Source organism: Centruroides sculpturatus, unplaced genomic scaffold (genome assembly GCF_000671375.1).
Source record: "Centruroides sculpturatus isolate CEXI.00-Female unplaced genomic scaffold, Cexi_2.0 scaffold556, whole genome shotgun sequence".
NCBI lineage: Eukaryota > Metazoa > Arthropoda > Arachnida > Scorpiones > Buthidae > Centruroides > Centruroides sculpturatus.
Window position 1 is genome coordinate 228,455 of NW_019384770.1, and position 23,299 is coordinate 251,753.

The following is a 23,299-nucleotide window of genomic DNA, read 5'->3' on the forward strand; positions in this document are numbered from 1 at the left end:
AATAAAATATTTTTAGTGTATATATTCATTGTTTATTTATTATTCTAAACTTAATATGTTCTATGATTATTTATCCAAACAAATTCAGTTTATTGACATTGCTTGATAAATGATCAAAGTGTCAGTTTGTAAAAAGAGACTTAAGTGTATGTCTCTATTTTATGGTTGTTTTAAAAATATCTCAAAATATTGTTATTATTATTTAACAATAAATGATTAAAATATTATTTCTGATACTTAAAATTGTAATATTTTTATAGGGAATAAATGGTATTCCACATAATATAAATAATCCAAAAGTTTCTAGCAGATGAATCTTGAGAAACTGGAGAGAAAGTTTTTATTTTTTCAGGAAATGAATTAGTCATAAGTTTCAGAAAGAAAAATCACTAAAATAAACCCAAAATTACAACTGTTAATTTTCTTCAACAGCAACAACTGTAGCCAGACAGCACTCCCTATAATTATTTGAATTATAAGATAGGCAGTTAAGCCTCCATGTTACGTTAAATTTTATCACTGGTGTGAAGTGGTCCCCAGTAGTGGGGACCACTTCACCACAGACCAATTAATTTAAAATATATAAACACATTGATAAAATGGGGACCATTTTATGAATGTGTTTATATATTTTAAATTAATTGGTCTGGAAGTGAAGATTGGATAGAGATCCTGGTTGCATAACTGATAATGCATCTGTATAGTAAGCCAATCTTTTCTTCCTGAATATTCTAAATGAAATTTATTTATTACTAATGGTTAAATTAACTAATGACAGTTTAACTGCTTAACAATTAATTAGCCATATTATAACTTGATAAGAATTTGGCTATATTGTTTGACTAATAATCCAAAAGCATGTTTATGCTTCTTTACAAGAGGTACTATACTCATTGACAGAAAAAGTTTTGCACTAAGAAGAAAATGTTTGAATCAAAAGTTTATTTGTATGGATGTTATGAGACTAATGATGATGGTAATAAATGATTACAATATCATAGCAAAGGGACAATTTCTTGTGGAAGAACAGTGCAAATTAAATTAAATGAGCATTTAGTACCTTGTAGGACTTCTTACCTAGATATATGCAGCAATATAATCAGGCATGGAGGTATACAGGCATCTACATGCTGTACAGTACTCTAATACAGGAATTCCCAAACAAGGGTAGGGCCACATTACTAATTCTAACAATAGCAGTGGGCCAAAGTAATTTAATATCACACACACACACACACATATATATATATATATATATGTAAATTTAAAAATAAAAATTTGAGAACTTCATAAAAAATTAAGAAAATACATTGAACACAAATAATATATACAGTGGTACCTCAGGATACGAACACCCCAGCATACAAAATTTTCAGGATATGCCATGAAATTTGAACATATTTTTGCTCCATGATACGAACAAAAACTCACCATACGATGTTACATTAGTTCACAGTGCCATTTTTTATTCACTTCTGTTCATTGGTCTCAGTCCGTGTGTTTGCTTCGTTGTGGAAGGATCTCGCTCGATAAAGGAAATCTTGAGGTATTATCAGAAAGTGACTGATTTTATTGAAAAGAAACACCCCGAAAAGGTTCAAATTGGCTGTATTGCTGCTCGGAGTAATGACATTTGCCTAAGTCATTTTAGAAACATTTTAAAAAGTAGGCAAAGCCAAACCTCTTTGGATAGATATTTTACCAAGTGACCTCTATCCAGTGAAAGTGCTGGTGGAAGTGAAGGAAAGAAAGCAAAAAGCAGTGAATAAAAATGTAAAAAAAATATATATATATAAAACAACACTAATTTTTAAAATCTTTTCTAAGTTATTTTTAAGTTATTGTTACATTATGTTATGTCAGTTAAGTTTTAGTATCATTTCCCTTTTCCCTCTCCTCCGCCACCAGTTTACACTTTCACCGTCATCTATCCTCAAAGATAAAGTGCAAATAAAACTACATTTTTTTTAATCAATTATTATTCTATTATGGTTATTTATACATTTACAACTACAAAATGCATTTTTCAGTGTTTTACTTACTATAGTTTTTTTTTTTTTAATGTACTAATTAGCTTTAATTTGAGTGTGTTTTTTGTGTTGGAACGAATTATTTGGTTTTACATGTAATTGTATGGGGGAAAATGATTCACCTTACGACATTTTCATGATATGATCTCAGTTTCGGAACAGATTAATTTCGTATACTGAAGTACCACTGTATTGCAAATATTATTTTTTTTTAGGTCGCACAGATAAGAAGACTTTATTATTTATTAAAGAAAAATAACAAACTTTACAAAAACAAAATAGAATAATAAAAAAAAATGCCAAAAAAAGCAGTCCTGTTTTCTCAGAAAATGGGATTGCTTTTTTTTAAAGTAAATATGGCCCTATTGCTTACTCTCTGTGGATTCAGTTTAAATCATTTAATGCAAGTAAAATATTTTTTTAAATCGCAATATTTTTAATTGTGTGTAAGCAATGCAAGCTGGATAAAACCTCGCCATGAGCTGGATCCAACCTGCAGGCCATAGTTTGGGGACCCCCTGCTCTCAGATTAGCTTGCAGAAGTTGTAACTGCAAATTCTGTGAGCTCATCTATTACAGACCATTCACACTCATAAATGTTCAAAGCTGATGTCCCATCTGCTCCCACAAGTGCTTGATGGTGGTTGAGTTTAATTCTAAAATTTCAGTCAGAATTAAACTCAATTGCCATAATCAAAACAATCATTAAACTGTAATAGTCAAAAGTATATATAATTATAATAATCAAAAAGACCATTATTGTGAGTTTATTGTGACTAGTCGTAAATTATAACATGCCAAAATGATGGCTACATTGAAACATCCCATCCCATTGCAATTCAGAGATGTCCATATTTAGGCATGGATTGGTTGTATAAGAATTTTCAATAGATGATTTCTCATCTAATAAAAAAAAATATTTTAAATTAAAGAGAAATTCTAATCTTTTTTGTAATAAAAAAAAAATTTAATTTAATCACTATATTAAAAATATATATATATATATATTTGAATAGGTACATGATGGATATTTATATACGTGTTCATCTGATAGGACAGCAAAGAAGTTTGATTTAAAAGTAATAATTTTTTATTTTAAACTATAAAATGTTATGCTTAATAATTGTTTTACTTATAAATATTAGTTATTAAAAAAAATATGAAACCATAAATTTAGAAAGTAACAAACTTATGTTTTAAGTATAAATTAAAGTTGTTTTATTTTTCACTCCCAAACATAATGAAATTGGTTGTCTCTTCATAAAAAATTTTTTTTTTGTTAAATTTATGGTTTACATAGTATAATTTATGTTCCAATTATTGCACTTTTTTTTTAGTGCCTACACTTTGCTATGTTTTTGATACTTGTGTTTACCTATATGTCGATAAAATTACAATTTTCTAGTTTTTATTTTACAGAATCTAAATAATGTGTTGAGTTTTGTTGGTCATCAGAAAACTTTGTCATCTATCCATATTACTAAGTTTGGAGATGAAAAACAAGTATTTACGTCATCAATGGATGGTTGCCTTCGCTGTTTTAATGATCTGGTGATAAAAAATTTGCTTAATTAATTTTATAATTTTAATTAAATGTTCATAGCTCAGTTGTAACTAACTAAGAATTATTAAATATATAAAGATCCACAACTATATCAATATGCTACATTGTTATAAACACATCTGTATCTGTTATAAACTACATGTACAGTACAGTACATTATACATTATAACTATATCTTCATAATGCAGATATAGTTATAATGTATAATGCAGATGTAGTTGTAATGTATTATGCAGTTTATAATGTCAAAAATAAGACGTAATTAATTTATCTATTACTTGTCTTCTAATGAGTTGTGTGTGCAAAGGTTTCTGGCCAGAAGGAAATTTCACTTTATTATAAGGTGAAATTTACCCTGTTATAGGATAAATAGGATTTAAATCTATCCATACTAAAATGAAGTAAACCCAGTGAAGTGAAAATCATAAAAACTTGGTAATAAATTTTTATTAAACTAATATTTCTTTTTTACCATTAATTTATAAGTGATTTTGCATGTGCAAAAGTTTCTGGCCATTCTCATTATGTAAACGCAATGCTTAGTCACATTCATTCAACATTTTGCTTTATTGTGCACAGCACAGGAGGATCACTCAGATTGTAAAAATGCATACACATACAATGATAAAAATGCACAAAATTGCAATTACATTTTTTTTAATTGGAAAATCTTCATTGCAAATAGCATTACTTCTACTCATGGGAATCAAGAATGAATGATACTTTTCCTGGATATCATGCTGGTTAGTGTAGTGTAATCCAAAGCCACAATGTGGTTGACCAAAGAAAACAACTGCTAAAGTAGACAAGATTGTCAAACAGAAATGTATGGCTACAGTAAGAAAACAGTAATTTGCCAGTTTAATTTGTCAACTGACAAATTACTACATTTACATTTATAAGTAAAGTGTAAATGTAGCCTCTGTTAGTCTCAGCACAGTTACAAGGCATCTACATGATATTGGACTGTTTGGCTGTGTTGAAGTCAAGAAACCTTTGATGAGTAAGAATGACTTAAATTTGGTAAAGAATACTGAAACTGGAAGACTGAAGATTGGAAGAGGGTCACTTTCATAGATGAGTCTAAGTTTAGTTTTTGGGAACAATGGAAGCCATTGTTTCCAAAGACATGTTCAACATCTAGTTGGAACCAGAAATTATCCCAGATATCAAATGCCTACAGTAAAGTGGGGAGGTGGAAATGTTATTTTGTGGAGGATGTTTTCAACCCAAGGAAATGGACCATTGGTAAATATTGATCGAATAATGAATGCTTAGAAGCACAAGGAAATTTTGCAAACAAACCTGTTGTTTGCAAAATTACCTCAAACACATGTCAAAGTTGGTGAAAGAGTGGCTTAGATTTTAAAGTGGCCATCTCACCTTAACACAATTTAGCATCTTTGGGAGGCACTTAAGCAAAAGGTTATGAAGTGGTATACATCCACCTAGAGATGCGTTGTTCCATGATTTACAAGAGGAATGATCCAAAATCACTGCTGATACAATTGCTTGACTGATTGCATTAATTCCACAGTGTTGTGAAGTAATAATGCAGAAAAGGGATTGGCTATCAAGTACTGATGTGCCAAGAATGTTTATTCTTTTACATAAAAGGAATGTGAAAGTTTTTTATGTTTGTGTTTAAACTAGTGACTGGAAACTTATGCATTAGTTTCTGTAACGCTTTCTGTTATAATAGACACAGATTGTATTTTGACAAGATATGTAGTACTTTATTATGATCACTTGCATCTTTCTTGCTATATATTTGAGTATAGTTAATTTTAACTGTTCCTCTCTGATACAGCTGGAAACTTTTGCATACTACTGTATGTTGGCCATCCATTATGGGTGAGTTGCAGAGAGCAAACCTACCCTTCTCTTTCTTTGTGCTTGTAAGGAGTTTCCTGAGTGACCATAGAGTGGAATAGGTCACTCCAATGACAAGGTATTTCAGGAGATTGGAAAGGGGTTGTCCCCAGGAGTCATGCATAGGGCCCTTCCTTTGGAATATCCTTGACATGGCACTGAGACTCGTCATGCCAGACAATGTCCAGCTGCAGGCCTATGCAGATGACCTGTTACTAGTAGTTGCACTAACAGACATGACATGGAGAGTCATGGCAATGAAATAATAGAACTGCTCATTTGTTGGGGGGCAGTCACACGAACTGCTACTATCAAGGCCTCTGGTGTAAACTAGAGGCCTTGATGATGGCCTGTACTGGAGTGTTGACATGCCAGCCAATTTAACAGATTTGGGGGAACCCCATCATAAGGGTGAACCAGCTTAAGTGTCATCATAGACCAGACTCTTTGCTGAATGCCCCATCTGAAGCACATTCGAGACAGAATGAACTTCATGATAGTGGCTGGCTAGACAGAACTACAGTTTAGAAGGTGAAGCAATCTGGACCATTTACAAAATGGTCCTGGAGCACATGATCTGCTATGTCTGTGGTATTTGATGGAAAGATTCTACCAATGTGAAGCAGAGCTGGATGCAGTTCAGAGGCCTGCTGCCCTGCATGTCACTAGAGCATACAGAACTGTGTCCACAGATGCAGCCCTGGTCTTGTCCATACTGCTGCCTTTGCCTCTGGTAGTCAGCTAGGAGGCAGCTTTCTACAGAACAACAGTGGAAGGAAAAGAGGTGAAACACTGTAATCAGATGTTCCCAGCCATAAAGCTCTCATGTCAATTAGATATATGGAACATCCACTCAAGCCGAAGGGTTGGAATTGGCTGGGATGTTGGTGAACCAACACTATTAGGTGTTGAGATCTACACCAATGGTTCAAAAGATGGCAGCCAAGTGCTGTGTACTGCATCTATAACAATGGAATTCTACTGTACAGTTCGTCAGTCAGACTGAACGAAAGGCATCCGTCTGGGAAGCCACCATCTGAATGAGCCATGAGTTCGACCTGGTGGCTCTTTTGGGAGCATCCCAGTGGATCCTACACATCTAGGGCAGGGGTGGCTAACAGTTTTTGCCCACGGGCCAGATTGGAAAGAAAACTTTTTTCACGAGCCAAACAAAATATTAAAATTAAAGAATATTCAATACAAAAATGATTCATTTAAGTAAACAAAATTTTATTATGGAATTTGTTTATGAATAAATGTAAGTAGATTAGTATTAGTACAACAAATTAACAAACAAACGAACAAAAATAAACCTAATGTGACATGTTGAAGTGCCTTGCATTGCCTATTATTTTCTTAAGATCTGGCTCTATACTTGTAGTAGCTATTCTTAACACAGCCTCCAAATGTAAATCATTCAATCTTGATCTTGTTGTACTTTTATTTAGATTCATTAAAGAAAAAGTTTGTTCACAAATATAAGTTGAGCTGAAGATTACTAAATATTTCTTGGCAAGTTTTTTAAATTTTCATATTTTTCATTATTCAATTGCTTATAAAAATTGCACAAATTTTCTTGCTCTTTGCGATATTTCTCATGTAATAATTCATCACATTGTAAATCAATTATTTCTAATTGTATATCAACACGAACGTCACCTACATGTACAGAAATTGGATTTCGGGTAATAGATAAAATTTTATCAATTTTCTTGAAGCATTCGAATTGATGCAAATAATCTGTCATTAGTGCAAGGATGTTGTTGTTAAATTCTTGAACCTTTTCTCTTGAAATATTTAGAGATACGGTCTCTAACATTAGAAAATGATCAAATTTACATTCAGCCAGATTTCTAGAAAAAAGACTAAGCTTCATTTGAAAAGATTTTAACTTTTGTATTAAATCATGAGCATATAAATTTTTTCCCTGTAAACATACATTAAATTCATTGAAATGTGTGAAAATATCCAAAGAAAATGCTAAATCACAAATCTAATTTGGGTCTGATAATTCAGGAAAATCCACATTTTCTTTAAGCGTTAAAAATATTTTAATTTCCTCTTGAAGATCCCACACGTCTTAAAACTTTTCCCAAGCTTAACCAATAGATTCTATTGTAATATACTACATCTAAATAACTGGTATTTAGTTCTTCAAGGAGTGCAATAAATTGCCTGTGTTTTAATTCTTTTGATCGAAGGAAATTCACTAATTTCACAACTACGTTTATAACATGATCGATTTTTAAAACATTTTTGCATAATACGTGTTGATGAATAATGCAGTGGGTATAATTTTATGATTTGGATCAATTTTAGAAATTTTGTCTTTAATTCGTTTTATTAGACCAATATTTTTTCCAGTCATATTTGGTGATCCATCTGTTGTTACATTCACCAATTTTTTCCAGTAAATATTGTATTTCAAAATACATTTTTCAATCTCGGAAAAGATCTTCTCCCTTTGTTGTATTTTTTATAGGAACAATTGACAAAAGTTCTTCTGAAATTTGAAAATCTTCAGTTATAGTTCTGATAAAAATTAATAACTGAGCAGTATCCTTTACATCACAACTTTCGTCGACAGCTATGGAATAAAAATGGGCCGATTTTAAATCATTCAGTAACTGCTCATTTAAATTAGCACTCATATCTTCTATTCTTCGGGCAATAGTTTGTCGAGACAGACTTATATTTTCAAATTTATGTTTAGCATCAGGACACATTACATCACAAACATCCAACATGCACTTTTTTTACAAATTCTTTTTCAGCAAAAGGTTTTCCACTTTCAGCAATCCATTTTGCTACTAGAAAACTTGCTTCAGTAGTGGTTTCTTGTAATCAATTTTGCTATGTAAATACATTTTGCTGCCGGGTGAATTTTACTATGAGATCTATGGCTTGTTTTTTTCAGCCTTCTTCATTTAAATTTTGTGCATAAGTTGCATGTTTTGTTTCAAAATGTCTTCTCAAGTTGTATTCTTCTAAAATGGCTACATTTGAATTGTAAATAAGACAAATCGCTTTATTATTGTACATAGTAAAAAAATATTTCCACTTCCATTCATCATTAAATATATGGCAGTCAAAATCAATTTTTCATCTTTTGGAAGCCATTTCCAGAATGAAAAAGTTTTCTAACATACAATATTATTTTAATTAAGATATAATACTGTATAAATATCCAAACTGTAATGTATTGCAATCAATCAAAACAATATTTATTTTATAGAATGAGCTTGAAGGGGTTGTATCGCAAATAAAACAATTATTTCGTTTTACAAACAGCCCGGACACATTTCAGTCAACTGCTACAATGCCACACTTGACTACAAAATAACAAATTGCTTGGCCTTGAGTGTGCACTGGCAAACTGCGCCTCTGAGTGGGGTTTCACATAGTTGCTAAACATCAAACAATTCATATTGAGTACATATGTTGTGGGTTGTTTTTGAATAATAACAATTTCTATGGTTATAAAATTAGGCGTTTATTAACATTAATTTAAANTAAAAATAGTATTTTTCAGGCAAATAGAATAAAACTAAATTAAGAAATAATTTTAAAAAATTAAACATTTTACCTAGTTAGAAGGCCAGTACCAATCCAAGGATGCATCATACGATACATTGGTGATTTATTAAGCACGTCGTTGTTACTTAAAATTGCCTAGATATTATAAATAATAAGGCCTATATTTTTAATCATATATTTACAAATCTATATTAGGAATACATACTTACTTTTATATATTCGGTTTTATAAATTTGAACGATAAACAACTTCGAAAAGATAGCAGTAAAGATCCTCTCCTTCTCAAACAACTTACTCAGACCACATATCGTATTAAACATAGCTTCAATACATTTAATATTAGAATAAATACTAAAAACTAACTAATATTAATATTAAATAATTAATTAAACTTACCAACTTGATCGTAAACTCCTCGATTTCTAAACAAGAATCTCCAGAAGTTATACCAAATTGAAGGGAATAAAAATGCATGTAGACCATCTTTCTTCAATATTTTCAGTCGTTTCTTCCATCGAATATGTGAAATTATTGCTGCTAAAGCAATAATTAGTATCACAGTCAGGAATACATACGCCATTTTTGTATTCTTCACTGATATCAGAGTGTTATCTGTGTTGAAATTTAAACTATATCTATAAACGTAGAAGGGCGATAATATTTTAAATTTATCATTTCTTTTTTTATTCTGGCACTATCACACAGACGAGTACAAAAGTTTTAAATCTCTAATGGAATGGAATTTTTTTAAAAAATAAAGAAGTATCGCAAATCCATTCGACCGATTATTGGAAGTTAGATAGCTATTATTGAAAGATTGATCGCGGGCCACATAAATTCATTAGATGGGCCGGATCTGGCCCATGGGCCATATGTTGGCCACCCCTGATCTAGGGCATGAGCCAGTCACAGTACACTCTGACACCCAGTCTCCATTTCAGGCCTTGAGCAATGGGTACCACCAAGACCAATTGGTACTGATGATCAGAGGTGCAAGTGGGCAAGGCAAGCATGACAAGTTGACCTGAAGTGGGTCCCAAGCCACATCAGGATCCTGGGCAATGCTCGTGCCAATCACTTGGCTAAGATGGCATCCAAAGGCCCATTTGTAATGGAGAAGGTAGAACCTCTGGCAAGTTATATAAAAGGTACTCTACTGCAACAATCATTGGAACTTCAGACAGTAGGTAGGTCGACCTATGCTTTCGTGCCTGAAGTTAGCCGAACTCCAATCAGTTTTAATTGGACACTTACCCAAGTCCTTACAGGACACAGGAAGTTTTCCCATTTCAAGTCCAAATTCGGACATGGAGATGGTTGCTGCTCCTATTGGTTTTTGTGCAGCGATGTGAGGCACTATGTGTTTGAGTGCCCCTTAACAGATGACGTTCGTAGAAGGGTTAATCACATTGATTGGAAAAAGCCTGAACACCAAGTACTTCGAACACTCTCAGCAAGTAAAGGAAACTTGGAGACACTAAAGGAATTGATGGAAATTGTTTTGGGTCTCTTTGACCTATAGTCCTGTGGACACACTGGGCAGGGTCCACCTTATGGAGGGGGGACCTTGCTGACCAATAAAGTGTGAGCAATACTCGCAATGGTAGAGCATTCCAGTGCAGTACAGGCTGCACACAAAACTATATGTCAAGGTAAGAGGGTTGGACTTGAGAGTGAGGAAGGCTGGTTGCCACAGGTTGTACTGCCAGAGCCCAAGTATATAACTCGGTCTGACTTTGTTGTTCACTCACCATAATATCACCATAGATGACTGACTGCTAATGATTAAAATACTCTTAGTACTCTGTAGTGCCATTTGGCAGAACATTTAATTTAGAGGTGTAAATATGACTACTGTATATTAAATCTTAATTTACTATAAAGTGTTGGGTTTTGCTTTGTTTTTATGTATTATTTGTAAAACATGTTAAAATGATTTTTATTACAGCAACAAGTAATTTACTAAGTTATGTGAAAATATAATAATATAATTCTAAAATAAATATTTAAAAATTACAATAGCCAGTGTACTAGCAAAATGCATTTAGGGATAAATACGATGTAATAAAAGAGGTTTTTCTCTAAGAAAAAACTTTTATTTTAATTCTATTTCATTTTAATAAATGTTTTATGCCTCCGTAAGTCAGAAAAGAAGGAAAACTCAAATTTTTGTGAACTCACTCACAGTACAATTAAGTAAGATGGAAGAAAAACTTTTCACCACGAATAAAATTTAAAATATTTATATTTATAAAATGTATTTTGATCTTCAGATATTTTTGACTTAAAAATGAGAAAATATCAACACAATTCATAACAAATTAAAGCAAATAAATTTAGAATTAGGAAGTAATTACTTTTCATTGAAAAATAAAATATGATTATTGTATTTTCATGTGGATTAAAAGGCACTTCGAGAGAATATGTAGATTTAGTCTTGGAATGGATTATATGTAGATTTTAAATTGCAGTTATCAACTTATCAAACAGTGTTTTCTTTATTGAAACTACTAAGACTGTCTTCAAAATGTGTGAATATCTGTGATACAGAAATAATTTTTCATCTGCCATTGTCATTTTTCTCCTGAACTACCAGAGACATACACATTTGCTTCATCTTTAGTTTTCTTTCGAAGACAGTAGCTTCCTCTAGTTGTTTTCTATTCATTTTCTTTATGTTCAGTCTACTGTAATTGGTAGCATTAGACACTCCTATTTGAATTTTGAATACTAGAGTAGCAATTTGGTTTCATTCATAAGCAAGTTAGTCAAAGATGCAGTTTCTAAACTAACATGACTTCATTCCTGTTCATAGACATCAAAGGTGCATTTGATAATGCATGGCATCCAACTATCTTAAACAGATTTTAGATTGAAATTGTCTTCTCTATATCATAAAAAATTTGATAATGCTATTGAAAATTATATCTTTTTAATTAAAAATTAGTAAGTAATATAACAAAGTAAAATTATTGTTTAATAACACAATGTTAAAAAATTAATTTGATTCTACTAAATAAATCTTTAATTATGTATTATTGTTATTTTATTTTAGAATGGTCAATGTCTTCAAGTGGTAGAAGTCAATTCTCCCATTTTATGTGTAGCAAAAGGATGGGATAGATTATATCTAGGTTTACATTCAGGAAAAGTTTCAGTTTTCAGTTTAACAGTAAGTAAAATACATTACAAAACTGTAGTTTAATTGTTAATAATATAGAATGAAATTAAGTTTCTTTTATAAATTTCAGTTTTGAGATAAATCTTTGAGTAGAATATTAGATTTTCTATACCCTTTAAAAAAATTATAATTTTAATTTATTGCTGTATTATTGCTGATTGGTACATGTATTTTTATTTATTGCCTAGACACTAGTGCAGTAGCAGGTCAAAAATAAATAAAACAGATTGTCTCTTCTTGGAATATAACTTTTACTTTAAATATTTCAGATTTTCAGTTCATCATTAGAGATAAATTATATAAAAACAATGAAATACGCTCAAGCATTCTAAAACAGTACTTGAGTATATTAATTGAATTGAATATTTGCTCTTGGATATTGAAATTATTTCATGTACAAAATTATAATACATTAACATCTACAAACTTTACACAAATTATTAAAACTACTTATACAATTCTACTATAGAAGTAAAATAGTAAAATTGCAATTACAGTGGATCTTGATTTATGTGGAAGTTACATAAATTTGTACTCCACCTTGAGTAGTCCCAGTTAGACACATATGCAGCTTAACAATTAACAGAAAAACTTAAAATATATTTATAATGTTTTAGTTATGTTTTTACTATAATAAATAACATTTTAGTTCAGTTTTTGTGAATATATGAAGCAAAGTTTTATTATGCTGTATTGAATGCATTACTTGAAAGAAACATGTGCAAACTGAGATATACATCAAAGTGAGTAGCATTCTGTAGTGTTGATGTTCAGTTGTCAGAAGCTAGAGAAGTACAGTTTGCTACTTAAGAGTCAGATTCAATATCACTAGGATTGAATTTACCTAACCATTTACCATCTGTGAGAATACTAATGCATATATAGCAATCTCACATAAAACAAAACTGTATAATAAATAATAAAAATAAGCAATGAAATCAAAATCTCCAATATTGTTAAATGGAATATTATTATTATTATTATTATTTTTTTATACCTATCAAAATTCTTTCAGCAAAATTATTCCTATGGATTATACATGATTTTCACAATATTACCATTTATTATGTTTTTTTGGAGCTAAATAAGTGTACAGAATTTATATTATTGTAACATCTTTCTGTGATTGTTATCTGTTTATTACACTTTCATTTTTTAGTTTTTTATCTCATTTATCTATAATCTGGAAAGTCCATAAGATTGCATTTTCTTAAAATTTTAAGATTTCTACAATTTCTTTTTCATTCTGTTAAAAACAAATTCTGTTTCTGTCTCTTTGTTTAGCATGACTTTTTAAGATTTTTAAATATTCATCAAATCTTGGAAAAACCTTCAATTCAAAGTGTAAGATCCCAATTTTGATTTTTGTCTCAGGTGTCATGGAAAAATATTATGCTATTGTCTCTATAACTTTATACTTATAGAATTAGCTAAACAATGAACTTTATACACACAGGATCACATGAAAAGAGTGAATATTTACCAATATACAATGCATTGTTACATTTTAACTTGATTCATTGAAAAAATTTGACTTGTCCTGCATCTTCATTTGGATCAGATTTTATTTAAAGGTGACCTAACATTTTCTGTTAGTGCGGTAGCACCAGGGCAAATTTCAGAGGATGAGGAACACTGTTGTGAAAGTAGTACCTAAGGAGAAAAAAGATACCAAACTGTGACTATTCTAAAAGAATAAGTGAAATATATTTTTTTGGAATAGCCTTTTAGCAGCCATGACAGCAGACTCTTTTGAATAGATTCATTATGCCTTGCTGGTAAGGTACTTTCAATCAATGTAACTCTCTGTCTCTGACATAGAAAATGGTATTCCCACTATGTGCCTTTATATTTATAAAAAAAAGCCTTGCTATTGTAGTTGTTGGCTGTAATTGAGATCCACATGATGTGACATTTTCATATGAAGTTATGTCAAAAATTTCAGTTAGGTTCATAGACAGATTTATATGCCAGTATTATTTTTTAAAAAATCTTTTGAATTATTTAGATTAGATTGACAAAATTTTACATAATTATTTAACATTGTCTTCTAATGACTTACACCAAATAGCATCCTAATCAATTAATCCAAACATTAATTACACAAAAATAGCCATTTCAAGGTGGTGCAAAATTATATGCCACCTTCTATTTATTTACTGTATCGCAAACAAAAGACATATTTATACATCAATTGATTTTTGTATTTGGAATTAATTGCAAATATACCTTGTGGCATTGAAATAATTAATTTTGCAGTCTTTTAGCACTGATTTTCTGCCACACTCTTATGATGGCTAATTCCAACACTCCAACTGTTTGGAACTGTCTTCTATTTCAAACCCTATAGATTTTTGATAGGGCTTAGGTCAAAGGAGAGTGCTGGTCACTCAATTACACTGATGCAAACCAATGTTTGCTTTGAACATCACTTATAGCAACATGTATGAGATCATCATCATATTGGAATTTGTTTTGCTTTTTTGAATTTTTGCCAATAGGGAGGATATGTTCTGCTAGCACTTTTTTATATGCTATACATCTTATTCATCCTCTAATTTAGAGACAATTTCAGATTTTCCAAGCTTCCTAAAATCATACTGACCCAGGCCTTTGATATACTTAAAATCATCATGCTCTTCTTTTCTGGTGTCGTGCCAATAGTGTTGATACCCATCCGGGCCATTCAAGTTGAATGTTTTTTTTGTCACTGAAAATGATTTCTTGTCACTCAGTTGTCCAATTTATCTTTATCTTTGCCCATTTGATTCTTCCTATCTTATGGTAATCTTTCGGACATGATTGGGTATCTTTTTTGAATATTTTAGATGAGAAGATGTGCAAAGCACTCTTCTAATGGTCCATTTTGAAGCAGAATTTGGTTGGTAGTAATATCTGTATTACTAAAAGCTCATCAAATCAGTTTTTGTTGAGGCTTGAAAGTGAAGATAACCTTCCACTTCATTTCTTACAGTGATAATTGTCTGGATTCAAAGTTGGTATTTTGTAATGACATCTCTGGAGCATCAAATGGTGGCAGATATTTTTCTTATTGACTTGCCATTTGAGTGTAAACCATCAGTTTGATGTTTTACAAAGTCAGTTAACACCTTTTGTTGAGGCATAGTTAAAAGTGGGCTCAATGTTTAAGCTGCAACTTATACTTTGCTTTTTAAGTAATGAAAAATGGAGTATCCACTTACCTTCAGCATTATGCATTAAAAATTTGTATATTCTTACCATAATAATCTATTTGTGCACATCTGGTGTATAATTTTTCATCACTATGAAATGACTATTTTTGCATAACTTGTGTTTGGATTAATCGATCAGGATGATATTTAGTGTGTGTTGTTAGAAGATGACGATAAAAAGATATGTAAGATTTTGTTCATTTAATCCAAATAATTTGAAAGATTTTAAAAAATTACACTGGCATATAATTCTGCTCCGCACTGTAGGACTGGCTTCACTTACCAATGACTTTATTGACAGTGAAAATAATCATCATATGAAATGGCCAGCAAGATCTCTAGACCTAAATTTTATGGAACATGTTGAGATGCTCTATGGAGATTAGTTGCATCCTGTCAGTCTCCAAGAACAATCCAGGAATTTCAAGATGCTCTTGTTGAAGAATGGACTTTGCTCTCAACAGAGCTTATAACAATGTTATAACTCTGTGTGTGTGTGTGTAGGAGGCAACCATATGCCTTCTTAATCATTTTCTGTGCATGATCTGCTTGTATGTTAAGTTTGCTAAGACTAGGATAAAATTGGCATTAGCCATAACATACATATAGATGTACAGGTATACCTCAAGTTACGCCGTTTTGAGTTACGTTGTTCTTGATTATACATTATTTGTCAAAAAATATATGGAAACATAAAAATCAAGTTTAAGTTGACTTTGTCTGTCCGCCACAAATATTGAAGTCATAATATCACTAGAAAAGCATTAAAGCGCACAAAATCATATTAAAATATGTACATTTATGGTAAATGTTAATATAATCATAATAAATCCTAGAGAACGAAACATGAAAACATCTGTGTTTGTGTTGTCGTCTTATGTAGTGGTCTTTAAGTGCTCAATATTGGTGTTTTCCACGATAGCTCCAGTATCTATCGTTTGGCGTCATTGTCAGCACCACTCGATATTGGTAAATTAAATATAAATTAGTTTATTTTCTACTGTCGCAAGATAATTTTAATAACTGTATTTGTTATTTAATCTTACAAAATCATCTTATTTTATAATGTCTTAGAGCAAACCACATTCACAAATAAAGAGTCCACAATGTACTGTAAACATTGCCTAATTGTAAACATGTACAATTTGGTGATGTCCAGTCCTACAGTACATTTACATGTATGTACTGTATGTACATGAATTAGTAAATTTAGATTACTTTTTTCTGTACTATATTAAAAACTAAAATTTATTTGTTTGTAAGCTTAAAATAGATTCTTATAATTGTATATTATTAAAAATGCATTTATAAATAAAATACAGAACTGAGAATGGTTATTTGTGGTTTAGCCTAGTGACAAGTAAATTTGACTTGTGTCATTTTTTGACTTAAGTCACCTCTCCTGGAACCAATTACCGACATAAAGCGAGGCATACCTGTACAGGTATCCATTGCTTAATGCAGAATTTGATTAACCTGTGAAATTAATTGTGGCAATCCCTTTATATATATGTGGCAAAAGTTTGAATTAATGTGGCTTTACTGGCTGTCTTTACTTAACATATATATCGTATTTGATTAATGTGATTTTGATATACATGGTAGCATCAAGGGATTAATTAACCATGTTAATCAAAGGATACCTGTATATATTTTTAATTTTTAAGATTCTAAGTAAAAACAGAATTTTAATATTCTAATATATCATATTTTATTGATTTGAAGTAATAATAATACAGGAAATCCTTTTTAATTTGAACTTGGATAGTTTGAAATTCCATTTGTTTGTAACTGTACCTTTGTCTTAACCAGAGATATAGAGATTTAACATTAAAGAATTCGGTTAGTTCAAAATGCAGCTACTTCAAAATTCAAAGAGAAAATTCTGTCTGAACTGTGATATGAGCATTTTAACTCCTTTGTTTAAATCAAAGTGCCTCCATGCTATAAGAGAACAATAGACCAAGAACAACATTAATCTGCTCAATATGGCTTTGCTTTTACAGTAACACATTTTTGGGTGTCACCTGACACATGGACTATCTATTTTTTTCATATTTCATAAAGTACAGCTGGTTTTCAGGATTGCAAGATCGGCTACAAGTTGCAGATTGAAATATTTGTAGGGCTCTAGGCTAGTACATTAGGGTAACTTAGTACTTTTTGGGCCACTTAAAAAATAATTTGGGTTACATTTTGAGGAATTCTGCTTTATTTTTTTTATAAAATCTATCTAGCAACCTGTGAAGTTCTCACTGTACATGCTGTTTACCTGCAGTTTATTCATATTATTATTATTAATAATAATTAACAAAAGTAGCATACTGTATATGTAGCCATATTCAGTTTCCTTAATAAATTCCATCTATTACAAGGCATTTAGTATATTGTACAGATCTTTGATAATTTGAAGTCGCAATTATTTCGTCCCTTGAGTTTCAAACTAATGAGAATTTCCTGTAAAAATTATAATGTTTAATTAAAAGCATGATATCAAAATTGTCACTGTAGTTTTAATTTGAAAATTTGACATTATGCATGTATTTAAAAAATATGAATTTTTAAATTTGTTATTAATTGTTAAATAAATTGATTATTTTTATTATTATTTTATATATCTTTCAAATCTGGTTCTATTAATTATAGTATTTTTGAACACTGTTTTTCAATGAATTTATTTAGAATCATTAAATGTTTTGTTTGAAACTCAGTTAAAATTGTTTTATTTCAGACTAAAAGAATAATAGATGTTATTCATTGTGCTGAATGTGCAATAAGTTGTATTGCAACTGCTGCTGAAGGTGCACAGAAAATTCTTTGCATTGCTTCATATGATACTGCTTTGACAGTGCGGGATGCACAGTCTGGACTACTACTGAGATGTTTAGAAGGACAAATAAAACCACCTTGTTCTATTCGGATATCAGCAAACATAGTTTATACGTCCACAACTGAAAGAACACTTTTAATACATAATTTGTCCGTAAGTTTTTTATTTATTTATTTAATATAAATTTTATTGAATATATTGATTAAATTATTCAATTAAAAATATTTAAATTAATTATTAGACAGTTTAATTATGATTTAGTAATTTGTTCAAAAATTTTATAGCATTTTTTATTTTTGTCATATTGTGAGCCTGTGGATTTTTAAGGGAATCTTAAAATTAATGCTAATCAGTTTTTCTCGAAATGTAAACATCCCTGGACAAAAAATGGAGAGTCAGATCGGAGGTCAGTGGGAAAGTTGACACTTAGTTGTCAAGAGTGCACCGTCATTGTCAACAACGGACAATCATGTGACCCCTTTCCCGTGATGAACATATAAAAGCGAGAGCTATCGAAAGGAAGTTGTACTTGAAATAGTGCACATTTAGTCTCTGAGTTCCCGATCCTGCCAAGAAGACAATGGACAAGGACAATGATTCTTTCTACGGACCAATCATTGCTTACAGTTCCTCCTTGCATAGAGGTATTTTTGATAGTGATCTGAGAACTCTCTCTCCACAGCTAACGGGAATAGGCATAGCTAAGAGCTACCCTTTTTGTATATAATTTCAGTAGTCTTTAACCAGTGTCTAGCTTCCAATAATCTCCTGTAATCTAGATTTAGTCATATAATAAATTCTTGTTGCTGTCTGTTAAAAACCTATCTCCTGTCACTCCAAAACAAGGATACCTGCTGACTTGCTCAACCCCCTCGCCATTCGTGTAAAGCCATCTAAAAGACAAAGTGGGTGAGTTTTACCAACTCAACGTGTAAGTGGCAATTAGGAAACTGACCCTGTGCCCTTGTATTTTCACAATATTATGATGTGTAGAGTCAAACCACATTACCAGTAATGACACAAGCATTTTCATTCTGGGAGGTGGAGATGGAGGTGGAACATTGCTTTGATCACACATTGCTTAATATAAAACACATTGTTTCCAGCTTCTCTGAAGTCATGTGAGCCAACTCAAAGCACAGGGTGATTCAAAAGTCACAGAAATTTAAAAAAATTAATAACTCGCAAACTATTTACAGCAAGATGATGCGGTTTTCACAGAAATGCTTAGAAAGAAACAGGATTTTTTTTGTGTGTAAAAAATTTTAGTACCAAAATAGTTACATTTCTTGCCATAGATGGCACTTGATAAGATTACATAATTTATGATGTTACTAGAGCTTACACTAAGAACAATTTTATTTTTTTCTTCTTACTTTAACAAATTGACAAATGATTTTAATTTTTTACAGCACTATCTATAACAAGAAATGTAACTATTTTGGTACTAAAATTTTTATTACACATAAAAAACCCTGCTTCATTCTAAGGATTTCTGTGAAAACAGCATCATCTTGCTGTAAATAGTTTGTGAATTATTAATTTTTTAAAATTTTTGTGACTTTTGAATCACCCTGTATATGACATCAATATTATTATTATCATTGGTAATGTGGCAATATGCCATAAGAATGATGTTCACTCAAACTTGAAAAATTACACTTTCTCTTATAATCAGCACTTTGTATGCTGTGACAACATTGGATGATTAGTTGAGTCAATGAAATAACTACAAAAAATTTGGCTTTTGCCATTTGATTGTTGGTTTTTTGTGAAGTTTGCTTAATACAAAGTGCCAATTTTAAGTGTTTTCAACTCTGTATTAATGGGGTTTAATCGTATATTACTATGTTGGTCATGGATTGTGTCTTTCTTAGTAGAGTGACATTTAAAGCTTTGCTAGAACAAGGTCAATGCTTAGCTACAAATTAATTTTTATTACAAAAAAAAAATTCCAAAAGTTTTGAAGTTCTTGTCTATCATCAGAAACATTCAGAACTGCAACATAAATTTTAAATGAATAACTTCAATATAACCTAACCATTCTTACAATGAATGGAGTGATTCTGTATTTTTCTTACTTATTATTTGGAAATTTTGACTTTGTATGATTTATGAATAATAGGAAGGCATATTATCAATTATATAAAATCTGTTTATGAAGATCATAATTTTGTGACTTTTAATGTATTCACTTTTGGAAATCTGTTTACTGTATACATTGTTAGTTCATGCAAATCAAGTTAAATCCAAGTAAACACCATAGTGCACAATGGATATAACTTGTTTTGGTGTCATCTATAATATATATATATATACTTGAAAAGTTAGAAAAAAAAAATTGATAGATAATGGTTATGCAAAAATTTTTTATTATATATATTTTTTCAAATTATATTTTACAGAGTGGTAAATTACAAAAAGTTTTAAATTGGCCTTCTTCTGCAACGGGCTTACATATTATGCCAAAATTTATTTTGTCCTGTTCATTTGATGGTCTAGTTAGATGCTACACAAAAGAAGTAAGTTTCTCCTAATTGAAATTGACATAACTTGTTTTAATTTAATTATTATGAATAAATAGAATGCTACAGAATGATTATAATATCATAATAATTTTTAATAAAAGTTATAGTGATGGTGATAAGACATTAATCAAGAAAAGATATGTATTAAATAATGTTTAAATATTTACACATTTTTCTAAAAAATCTTTGTTAAAGGATTAACATTACAAAAGTAAAATTAATGTGAATAATTTGAATAGCTATTCTTTAAGATTTACATCAAATATTTTAATTTGAAATAAATATAACTAGGTATTAGATAACCTTAATATTTTTATATATTAATTTAAAGATATCTAAGAAAATGGTACACAAAGATATATTTTAATTTTGTCTTTCTGACTTAAAAGTTATTTAAAATGTACAGTAGAGCATCGATTATCTGACCCCCGATTAACCACCACATCAGTTAACCGAGCTTTCTAGTCGGCAAATTTCAAATGTCCGCTAGTGATGTGGCACTACAATATTTGGCTATGTCTTGGCTACTTTAATATTATTTTTGTTAAATTTTTGCGTTTTTTTAGCTGGCAACAATGACTCGACCATTGAAGGGAGGCCAGTATTTAAACGAGACTTAATTTTCTAATTATGAGCGGTTGTTTGTTTTGTGAGCAATAAAATAATTTAAAAATAATTTTTAACGATACAATAGCGATGATTATTATTTTAAAAAATTGTTAGGCTTAACATCGATGAAAATTCAATGTGAAGTAGGTTAACGATATATTAATTATATGGGATATACTATACTAATAATGTATTTTTTTCATTATTTTCGGTTATCCAATTTTTTCAGTTATCCGACCAACCGGAGTCCTCAATTGAGTTGGATAATCAATGCTCTACTGTATATGAATTTTACTTTAATTAATACGAAATGGATTTCTATGAATGTTTAAAATATGAAACAAATAAATCTAAATGATAATATGTTAATCTTAGTTCCAATTTCGTTTGCAAAATGACAAAGTATAACTTTCATTTATTAATATAATAAATCTTTAAAAACGTAACATTAATCAGTCAATAAAACCATTTTATCAAATTTTTTATTCAGTATGTAAAAAAGAGTTGCCATCTGTACAGTGTACAATAATGTCTATCTGATAATAGGGTTTTATTATGATAATTTCATAAATATACCTTATTCTGAAAATAACCCTGGAAGAAAACAATTTGCAATAACTATTTTTATTATACATATTGCCTTTTCATTGATATTTTTTGTCTTTATTTGCTAGTAAATTTTGAAATTTTTTAAATTGGCTACTACCATATATTCTCAATTATAAGGCACACCTTTGTCATATTTTTTGAGATCACTAACTGCTATACTTTGACCAACTGATAAAATAAAATACTCAAATTGATGTGCAAAGAAAATTCGTACAAATAAACGTTCTGTTGAAATGCCATTTTGCTTCTACTTGTACAGAATGCAATAAAATGTATTAATGTAGTACCTGTAGTTTCCATCTAGTGAACTGTCTAGAACTGAAACTGTTTTGGCATAGGGAGTCATGACCACTTGAGGAGTGGACTAAAAATTTTAGACAGTTACAAAAATTTGGAAAAACTAAGGTAGCATATGAAATAAGTATGGTATATAAAGGAATGTGTTAAATAATTGTTAATAATAATTTGCTAATGTTTGCTATGTTGAAATTGTATGAAAAAAATAAAGTTTAGCTTATGCTCATTAAGAGGTTTGTTTAGCATCATATTTTATAAGGGAGAGTTGTAAAAACTTCATTGCTAAATGGAGACTAAAAATTTTTTTGTTGTAAGAAGGGATTGCAGATAAAAAGTTCATGAGATTCTGACATAGGGCAAACCTTGTTAATATTTCTATGGAAAAAGTGCATAAGTATAAAGGATTAAGATAGATGTACAATAATTTTAGTGAAGTATGATAATTTTAAGGGGCAGATACAATGATTTTATCCTGTAAGGTTGTCAACTTTGCATTGTCTTGAGGTAGGGAAGATCATGTCTGGACAAGGGAGAACTGGAAAAGTAAGAACCCTTTTCTGTAAGAGAATCTACATACTGTAAGTGAGAAAAATTTATAATTTCACTAACATTTTTTATACTTCTACGGTATCATCTGCAAGTGCAAGAAAAGAGTCAATACAATACCAAAAGAAAATAGAACAAATTTCAGTTTTCTTAACAATTTTTTAAAATGTAGAATAAGTGAATGTCCATCTGTGCACATTCCCCATACTGTTTAGCATTACAGAAAGCCATCATATAAGCCTATCACTGGAAAATATGCATTTCATACGAGATGAACAATAAAAACATAGACATCATAAATTTCCTGTGTCAATTGTTTTCCCACCTAAGTTGTTTTTTCCTAAGTCCCGCTAAAAATAATAGATTGAGAATCCACTGTAGTATAAATGAAACAAAGAGAAACTGATATCGCACAGATGCAAATTGTTAAATGAGAACTCACAAAACTGATACGAGTCCTAGTGTTTAGTGGAAAACAAATGATCCATAGTAATATTTTTCT

The 23,299-nt window shown here is 30.4% G+C and overlaps 1 protein-coding gene across 1 annotated transcript; it reads left to right on the top strand.

Annotated features, from left to right (window-relative positions):
• Positions 1-3,052: 3,052 nt before the first annotated feature.
• LOC111628976 (zinc finger protein 106-like) lies at positions 3,053-23,299 on the top strand. The gene is made up of 6 exons (XM_023372836.1): positions 3,053-3,109; positions 3,450-3,581; positions 12,059-12,175; positions 18,110-18,361; positions 20,614-20,730; positions 22,731-23,299. The coding sequence occupies exons 2-6, from the start codon at positions 3,549-3,551 to the stop codon at positions 22,752-22,754; spliced, it is 543 nt and encodes a 180-aa protein (XP_023228604.1). The 5' UTR covers positions 3,053-3,109; positions 3,450-3,548; the 3' UTR covers positions 22,755-23,299.